This window comes from Bidens hawaiensis, unplaced genomic scaffold (genome assembly GCF_021521415.1).
Source record: "Bidens hawaiensis isolate Kalapana, Puna unplaced genomic scaffold, B.hawaiensis_p1.1 tig00011184_1, whole genome shotgun sequence".
NCBI lineage: Eukaryota > Viridiplantae > Streptophyta > Magnoliopsida > Asterales > Asteraceae > Bidens > Bidens hawaiensis.
In genome coordinates, this window is record NW_027491867.1 from 72792 (window position 1) to 82995 (window position 10204).

The 10204-nt window shown below is 32.5% G+C and overlaps 1 protein-coding gene across 1 annotated transcript; it reads right to left on the reverse strand.

The window, feature by feature from the left end:
- Positions 1–1672: 1672 nt before the first annotated feature.
- Positions 1673–8762, reverse strand: LOC143537344 (pre-mRNA-processing factor 19-like). Its single transcript, XM_077031133.1, has 18 exons — positions 8647–8762; positions 8453–8538; positions 7440–7511; positions 7269–7331; positions 7050–7136; positions 6315–6462; positions 6104–6222; positions 5914–6030; positions 4663–4758; positions 4511–4570; positions 4319–4393; positions 4127–4231; positions 3919–4035; positions 2849–2926; positions 2671–2767; positions 2427–2478; positions 2040–2110; positions 1673–1946 (listed from the first exon to the last, which is right to left on the reverse strand). The coding sequence occupies exons 1-18, from the start codon at positions 8657–8659 to the stop codon at positions 1825–1827; spliced, it is 1578 nt and encodes a 525-aa protein (XP_076887248.1). The 5' UTR covers positions 8660–8762; the 3' UTR covers positions 1673–1824.
- Positions 8763–10204: the final 1442 nt, after the last annotated feature.

A 10204-nucleotide genomic window follows, 5' to 3' on the forward strand; every position in this document is an offset into this window, starting at 1 on the left:
ATTTTACCTTAATGCTTGGATGGTGATTGTTACTTTTCTTATATGTTAATACACTAATATACTCTTTCCAACTAAAAAAGGACAATATCAATCATTTCTCTACTTCTATTTATGTTAATTTTTAACGAGGTGACGTCATATCCAGCTGCAGATAAAAGAATAGGCAAGACAAACTCAAATACCTAGAAAAAGTTGTCAAAAAGGAGAAAGCACCTCCCAAAGATAAGAATTGTTCATGTTTTAAATTGTTATAGCATAGATTATAGAATACAAAGAAAGCTTCACGAACTAATGGACGATGCATTTGGAAATAAATGCTTGGCTCACGATGAATTGTATTCTTTATGGAATGTTGTGGTAGTCGGTTTATTCCTCTTTCACATAACGTCAAATATGAGGTCTTTTTTCGTTTTCTTTGCTAAATGGGCTTCTAAGTATCCCTAAACGTGGATTAATCTTCACGTGTGATTTGTTTTATTGTTTACGATAAACCAAAATCTTAATAGATGATTCCCTAGTGTGATGTCGCTCCACGCACATTCTTTGTAACATCTATAAATTAGTTAATACACGATCTATGGTTCTAGAGAACTTTGTTTCTTAGATAATTTATGGTTTTCACAAAGAAATTTGTATTGTAGATTATGAAACTACGTAACATATTTTTCATATTGATCCTTAAATTGTATTATAACTAATATCCTTAACCTTAATTAGAGACAGAATGTACTTATCCACACTTGTGTTTCCAATTATGTTCACCTATTATAATGTCATCGTTAGGTCTAAATTGGTATGGGTCTTTATATTTTATATTGAGGGGCATGGTTGTAATACCCACCTTGATTTTCACGTTAACTTACTAGACAAGTAAACTGCCCATAAACGACTGTTTACGGTCAAAAAGTCGCGTATGAATCCCAAAAGTGGTGTATGAAACCATAACCTCTTATTCTAATTAGTTTATAGTTATGTATTTGGTTTTTCATGCGTGATGATTGCATGTATGTAATTACGGGGTGTGCATAAGCTAGCTTTGGGCTAAAACGTAGCCAATACTATATTTTTGGCTTTATCGGTGGTTGGAAACCAGCAGGGGCGTAGCCAGCTTTAGGGAAACGGGTTCGGTCGAACCCGTACAAAATTTTGTTTTAGTGTTATGTATTAGTGTACTTTGACATCGAACTTGTAGAAATATCAACATCAAACCCGTAGAAAACTCAAATCTAAGTGATACACAATCGGTCGTGCATCCCTCGAAAATTTCCAAACCTGTAGGAAAAAATTTCTGGCTACGCTACTAGAAACCAATATATTCCCGGTTTTGGTTTTACTTAAGTTTTATTTTTTACATTAGAACTTGAAATGCTTGTCTTGTAAAAATTGGTCAAAATTATTAAACTTAAACCTAAATCTTCGAGTTTAAATTTTTGTCAACTACTTACTAATCTATTATTACACAATATAAACAAGATTCAAAACAAGTTATAAAATACCATAACTATAAATAGATAGTTATAAATTTTGGCTTAAAAACGATGTCGATTACAAGTTTTGGTTTTTATTTTCAAGTAATTTTGGTTTAACTAATACCAGTAACATGCCATGTCTCACGTAGTTGCACGCTTTAGACCAGTGAGTACATTTGAAAATGTAGCAAACTACAATACAAAGTTAAAAAAACCCGAAAGGGGTATATTTATAAACTTGATTCTTACAAAATTAAAACAACAAAAAAAATCTCATTAACATAGTATGTCAAAACATGTTATTTTAACTCCGAAAAATAATCCAACACCCAAAACAACAAGAGAAAAGATGTATTCAAGACTCCGACTTCGTCTCACCATCCTCTTCAGGCAAACCAAACAACCGAAGGTTTCGATCCATTGACCCAACTGCTAGGTACTTTGCATCGGGACCAAATCTTACAGAGTTTATCTTCCCTGCATTCCCATACCATATAAAAATGCGTTACACATATTTCAATCAATAACAGGAGTTTAATACAGTTCAAGAAATGTTTTAATGAATCAAACCTGTGCCAGACAAATCAGGGAGTGTTTTAATACAGTTCCATTCGGACTTCACACTCGCCACTTGATAAACTCTGCAGTAATGGACGTACAATGAAACTATATTATTATAATGGCATAAACTATATTATTATATACCGTAAATTTGGGTAACATCAGTTTGGGTTAAAAAAAGTCATTTTTTAACATGAGTCAAAATAGCTAAATGTGTGTTAAACACGATTGTTAAAACAATATTGCTAGTTTGCTACGACATTTATATAGATCGTTGAATAAAACCGTTTGAAATATTAAATTTATTAAAACTCGATGACCTGCTTGATATAAAAGAAAACCCGAATTGACCCGTTTGTAACAAACAGAAACGTTATATTTATAGCCAGGAATTACCTTATGTCTGAGCCTCCTATTGCTAGGTAATTTCCACTATGATCAAAGTCCACTGTAGACAACACAAGAACATCATCAGATACGTTCAAATGTCTCCAAACGTTAATATATTGAATATGATTATAAACATTATTTTACAAAAAAAACAATCTTTTAGCAAAAAGATACAATAAACAGTATATTACAGTATATTGTCACTGTGACCCAAATTTTAAACATAAAGATAATGGGGGGCAGAAAATACCAGATTGTGTAGGGGTATTCTCGTCATACGGGGAAAAGGTCCGGAAGTTTCTCAGTTTACGAAGATCCCACAGCTTAACACCGTCTTGAGCAGCAGTCTGACAAATTAAAGATACAAACATTGGTGCATAAAAAACTAAGCTACAATTTAAATGTAGCTTTAGCAAAGAGACACTTACAGCAAGAAAGTAACCGTTCTCTGAAAAAGATATTGCAGTTACTGCCCCAACATGCCCATCAAACCTTGCAACATTTGCCTGCAAAAAAATGAAAACAATGGCTAATGGGTAGACCGTATAGGTAGCAATTGTGATCCGTTTACTTGTGAATGGGCAGTTTGGTTTATGTTTATATCTCTAACTAGTCAAACCAGTTGAAATTGACTAAATTACTATAAATATAATAAAGGTTCTGTAATCAAGTTTGATATAACTACTTGTGAAAAAATATTTTATGAACAAAAAATATTCTAGTCAACTCAACCAGCTGTTCGACTAGTTTGATAAAAGTTTATTTAATAAACGAACAAACATGAACACGTCAATTGGTTCATTTGTGTTAGTGAACATTTATGTATGTTCTTTAGTATACGTTTGTTTAATCCCCGTTCAACTATGTCCATTATTAGACTCATTAAAATTTTAAGGTCCATTACAATTTACTGATTCAGTGTGGTTTTAATGTCTTTTTAACCCAACATATTGTTGTTCATATTTACTTGGTATTTCCCTTACATATATTATTATTATTATTATAATTATTATTAGCTTTTATATAGCTGTTAAACTGTGATCTTATTATTAATATTATTATAATTAGTAGTAGTTTTTATATAACTGTTAAACTTTGATTTCCTTTATTTTGCTTCATACACATGTACTTAGAGCCGAGGGTCTCTCTGGAAGCCACCTCTTTATTCCTTTGGATAGAGGTACGGTGTGCCTACATCCCACCCTCCCCAGACCCTACTTATAGCTTTGCTGTCGGTGGGATTTTACTGGGCATGATTGATTGATTGATTGATTTACTTGGTTTTAGCTCGGTCATGCTTGTTCATCTATGTTCAGCTATATTCGTTTGTTTACGATCGTGAACCAATCATATAAATTGTTAACATACGAACATGAACAACAAAACTCTGCCCGTTAAATAGTTACTGTTTGATCGTTTGTTCAGAAAACAAACGACTACAAACATGGTACATCCGTATCCGTTTGTTTACAGACCAAAAGAGAAACGCTGTACGTACCTGACTCTTTACATCCCAGATTTTAACAACAGATCCGGAGGTACCAGTTCCAAGAATGAGACCATCAGGATGAAACGCTGCAGATGTATAACCATCAGATGCAGATGAATCTTCTACCTGCAAATTTGTGCAAATAAAAAATAATAATCTTAACTAAGAAGCCAATAATTATCAAATACTGCTATATGTTTCCATGTAAAAAAGAAACCTGTGCGAGACATGAGCTGGATGATAGATCATAAAAGCACCATGAACTGTCAAGGGAAGCTGTTACAAAGTAGTTATTTGTAGCATGAATAGTCACCGCTTGCACCTGCGAAAAAAATAAACGCATCAATATTTATTACTGAAATTCCAGATGAGTTAAAAAAGTAGAACTTTTCAATAATAACATAATTACCTCAGCTGTGTGATCCCTTAAAACATGCTTACAATCATAATTTCCATTTTCAGATCCTTGCCACACACGTACTGTCTACACACACAAAAAAGCTAATACTTTAATGCGAACTTAATAAAACCTTTGTTTTTAGGTTGAAAATCTAACTAAAGACTCATAAGAGGGAATAAAAAGAATGATGAAGAAGGTTACTTTATCAGCTGAGCCAGTAACAATCAACTCTCCATCAGCTACCAATTTGACACTGGAGACCTAATAAAGAAATAAAAATTTAATAATTAAGTTGGCAATAAAACATAAAAACAAAAAATTAAAATAAACTGAATATAAAATAGTGACAACACCTTCTTAGAGTGACCACTGAGTGTAGATAAAATCTCCCCTGAAGATCGGTTGAAAACTACAGCATTTGTATCAACTCCACCAGTAGCAATAAGATCCTGAAGTGCAGAACAAATGATTCTTCATGTGACTAAAAAAAACAATCAACTATTTCTAAAATTAACTATGAGACACTCATATTGGTTTAAACAAGTTCCAACTTAAGTCAACAATGTGAGATTCTATTAATTTCAAAAACGTTGTTCAAATTTCCCCCTCGTAACTTTCAGGATCGCCCATAAGTATAAATAATAAAATAATTCGAAACCACCCAAATCTGAACACATGTCATTTTCATATTATCTGTTTCCTATGTTTTTATGTTTTCTAAAATTAATTAGAAAAATATACTGTTCTCTTAAACAATTACATAACTAAAAGGATCTGTTCAATGTGCTAAAAAAATCTAAGAGGCTATGATTTGTCATATAACTTATGGCTTGATTTTGTACAATGAAGCACATTAACAAAACATGATAAACTATTTCACAGTCCAAGTTTATATTTTTTCCACTTTTGTAATCAACTAATTACAAGACACATACACTAAATTTTAACTTTGTGAGAGTTTAACATTTATTTCACTTACAATGTTATAACTTTTTATTTGTGTTGAATTGACATATATAAACTGAAACTGTATACAGATCCAAATTTATATATACATATCAAACTCTCATATACTAGAGTTAACTGCTTTTTTTTCACTTTAAAGTTAATAACTGCCAATCATTGCCTCGTCATTAATTTTAACTTTTTTCTTAGTCTGCCCTTCACACACGGGTAGATAAGCTACCAATTATAGTATAACAATACTTTTTATAATATTGTTTAAGATGAGCGTCGAACTATAACAGCAAAATAATGTAAAGCATCAGGTATCTAATATTCATCAAAATCAAATCAAAACAGAACAAGATGACATGTGAGTGTGTGTCATTTATTATAAACTTTTTTCTTCACACACTGGTAGATAGGCTACCAATCATAGTATAACAATACTCTTATAATATTGTTTAAGATGCGCGTAGAATTATAACAGCAAAATAATGTAAAGCATCATGTATTTACTATTCGTCAAAATCAAATCAAAATAAAACAAGATGACATGTAAGTGCATGAATTTAAGCAAATGAAGTTATGCCCAAAAACCAAGTAGACACTTCAAATAAGAAGATAAAGAAAAGATACAATAACTGCAGTTTAAAGTGTACCTTGGACTGATGGATATCAATAGATAAAATGCCAGCTTTATTTGTTTTGTGAAGAGGATAACTGTTAAGCTGAGTATACCTCTCAACAGCATCCACAGGAGCTAGCGTAGGAGGAATCTGAAAAAAAAAAGAAATCAAAAATGTCAAAATAACTAACTTCAAAACTTCATGCTAGTACAGAAATAAATACCTGTCTTTTCTTTCTTTGCTGTGAAAGTGCAGCATTGCAATCCGTTAATTCAGTAATTATATTAGCCGATATTCCTGATCGGATCTTCTTACCATCAGGACCCAAATCATCCTCAGCAGCTATCCCACCAAATATTTGATTAAACGAGTCATGTGAAACATTAAAAAAAACAAGCAAAATAAAAGGTTTAGAAGCAGAGTAAATAACTAACCTCTTTTCCCGTTGCTCAAAGCAGAAGCACTTGCTGTAACTGTTGTTGATGCAGCCATTGGTGCCTGCCTTTCTAGATGAGCAAGCATTGTCTTGGCTTCATCAAGTTCTTTCTTTAATCTTGCAATTACACGGCAAGCTGAATCATGCTGCCATACAGAAATATAAATTGTGAGTGAACATAAAAAACAAAAACCAAAAACCGACAGAACACAACAACACAAACTGCACCAGACACTTTGATTTAAGTTTAGCAGTTTGTTTTCCAAAACGTTTTAGAGAAAGTAGGCAGGTCAATTATGGACTTAGCAGTCCTACATCATAACCAAAATAAACTCATGACATATGTTTGTGTTATGAATACAATCTCTACACGTAAGTCGACTTTTCTTGCAAAGTGCAAGACTTAAAACTCATTTCTTTTAAGAACTTGATATGGTTCGAATTGTTTATATAACTATTGATAACAACAAAAAACAAGTTTGGAGTCAATAGAATCTGATGCTGGAAGAAACATGGTGCGTGAAGCTGTGAATGCAATGTTATAATGTTATATCATGTTGGCATCACTGACTGGAATTACATTAAAAAACATATGCACTATCTAGAGATATTTATGCATCCAAGTTTCAGAATCACAGATATATACTTAAGAAAGGCTTGCAAAGTGCAAGAAATATGAAAATTGGAACAGAATATAAGATCCAAGGCATAAACAATTGGTTATTAGCAGTACCTGGTATAAACAGTGGCTAAGTTCCTGCCTTGTTGTATGTAGTTGTTGCTCTGATGCAAAAGCGGATAACACCAAGGCATCCCATTCCTGTCATCAAGTATAACAAACATCAAAACACAAAAGAGCTATGTTTATAACCAATTAAGAAATGCTGTCCAAATATAAAACAAACAAATACTGCAAAACCAAGTAATAAAGCAAGAACAAATAAACACTTACATTCTGGAACATTCCAAGCATCCCAGGAATACTTGCAGCCTGCACCGGTCTAGGTTTAACTACCTGCATGCATATCCGTTAAAACTACATACAAGATTCCACGTGCTAAAAATGAACAAAAACAAATTTCACAAAACAAAATTCGGCTAAAAAAGTCCATGAGAAACAAACCTTGCCAGTTTTTATCGGAACAAGATCTTCCATGGTTAAAGCTTCCCCAGTAACTGGACATTTCCCGTAGTCCTAGCAAAACCAAATAACAAACTTCAAAAGAGATTGAAACCAGTAAATATTAAACAACAATTAACCCTTATCATGAACTTTGTTACAATCAACACCATCGTAGTTACTTCTCTCATAAACTCACTTCCTATATTCAACAACAGTTGCAAAACTAGCTCTACTTCTACCTAAACCAAAATTAGCATAGAAAGTCAATCTGTATCCATTATTAGCTTCAATCGGTGCAATTTTGAATCTCTGTAACATAATTCTAAAACTCATTCGTTTTGCTTTAACTCTAGAGCACACCGACACAAATTTAAGCAATATTCAGTGTGACTAATAATATAATCCCGAGCAAAGAACCAGCACTCACTGGTATGAATACCAACAATTAAACTTCAATATGAACTATGTAACAATATCTGAATATCAACACCATTCTATTAACTTCTCTCATAAACTGATAAACTCATTCCCTATATTCCATAACAGTTACAAAACTAGTTCTACCTAAACCAAAATTAGCATAGAAAGTCAATCTGTATCCATTATTAGCTTTAATCGGTGCAATTTTGAATCTGTGCAACAATAATTCTCAAACTCATTCCATCATTCATTTTGCTTTTAACTCTAGAGCACACCGACACAGATTTAACCGATATTCAGCGTGACTAATAATATAAACCCGAGCAAAGAACCAGAACTCACCAGTATGACTATCAACAATTAAACTTCAATATAACTTTGTTACATTCTATTTACTTGTCTCATAAACTGATAAACTCACTCCCTATAGTACATAACAGTTGCAACACTAGCATAGGAAGTCAATACGTATCCATTATTAGGTTTAATCGATCAGTTCAATGACTGATTTAACCCTAGGGCACACCGACACAAATTTAAACGATATTCAGCACAATTAATAACATAAACCCTAGCAGATAACGAGAACTCACCAATATGTTTCGTTCAATCAACCGCTTCTCGAAGAGAAGTCCGGATGACTTAGAAACCACCGGTTCTTCCGGCACCTCGCCAGAGACTGCGGTAACAACACAGAGCAAGAATAAGTGAAACAGATAAGATAAGCAGCGAGTTGAATGATAATGAAGCTGGAATAAGTGATAGAGGATTAGAGATAGAAGCTTACTTGAGCAAATCATGGTGGAATGAGAGCTAGGGTTTTACAGTCGTGAGGAAGCGGGAAGTTAAAATGGATCGGGATGTGGTGTGGCGAGGTGTGTTTTCCGACTCCAGAAATCAAACCCAGTCACTTTTTTGTAGCATAAGGGGAGGACCCTAAATATAAGGTTTTTAGAGTTTTTATTATTTTGAGTTTTAGATAAATTATAATCCCTAGAAAATTAAAATATAGCTAAAATCTCTTTCGAAATCGATTAACCTGCGTTTAAAGATTTTGCCTTTCTTAATGGACCTAAAACTCAATGGTATCGATTACAAATTTATAACTAGGGATGAACATCTTCGTTACCGGCACCGATATTTCCCGAATTTTGCACGAAATACCAAAACCGTACCAATACTAGTACCAAATATGTCAAATTTTCAGGATCGGTATTTATACCATCTCGAGCTCGTTTATGTTTATAACATGTGAAATTTTGAGTTTCTAAGTTTGTGGAATAAAATGATTCTTTATTTTGTGATTGAAAACTAAGATGTAAAGGTCTTGTATTTGAAGAACTCTTGTATTGTACATGATAATTAAACAAAATATTAAATTTAAAATAGCTGGTAATAATAATTTAGAAATTATAAAAGAGAAAGAAATGAAAGCTAAATGTAAATGTTAATAATGTTGATTTGGAAATTAAGAAATAAAATTAAAAACAAACTTATTTATTGCATGAGTAAAAAAGAAGCGGGAGAAGTAAATAAGAGCTTGCATTATTGTGACAAATTGCACTCTCGTTTTCTTATCTATACTATATAATAAATTAAATTTAGAGCCCGTGTAATACACGGGATTATCAAAATCATAAAATTACAAGTAACAAATAATTACATAATGTATGCAAAAAATGCATTACATCTCTGCTTGTATCTATACTATGTGTACATAAATGATTTTATTTATATCACAAAATGATTTTTTTTAAATGAACTTAATAAAAAAATGCACGTGCAAAAACGTAACCGATAACGCTCATTTTATTTGAACTTTCATTGTCAGTGTCATATATGTATAATTGAAAGAATTCAGAAAGAAGACGTCTCATACAATAGTAGTTCTGACCACCCGACCTAAATATCGAATGAGCGTTACCTTTATTGACATGTTTATCAATTTACAACTCATAGAAGGAAATGTGAACATTAAATTATAATGACGGCTGTTATTCAAGAACTATGTTTTTCTGAGCTACACCATAAAAGAGATTTTGATAAGTTTTAGGGGGCCTCTTGACTTTGCCATAATGACAACATAAAAAAATAACATATTAACTCATTCAATTTTGTGAATATTTTGTTTCATTTGAGCATAGTTTTGCATGACATGGTTCTCATTCAACGTTCTTATCATAACTGAATGAAAAGTTAATGTTGACACAAATGTGTCAAATTTGATAAAAGTTAGAAATATTGATATGCATGGAGGTGGCATGTCGGGTGTGCTCGCTATCTTTTCTTAAATTTAATAGTCGAGGGAAAAATAGTCAATTTGCCAAATTCCGAACCTTTTGTTT

Excerpts from the sequence above, each read along its gene's own strand:
- LOC143537344 (XM_077031133.1), bottom strand. Across the intron at positions 4,394-4,510 it reads TTACTGGCTCAGCTGATAAA|ACAGTACGTGTGTGGCAAGG; the intron begins GTAACCTTCTTC and ends TTGTGTGTGTAG. Across the intron at positions 4,036-4,126 it reads CCAGCTCATGTCTCGCACAG|GTAGAAGATTCATCTGCATC; the intron begins GTTTCTTTTTTA and ends ACAAATTTGCAG.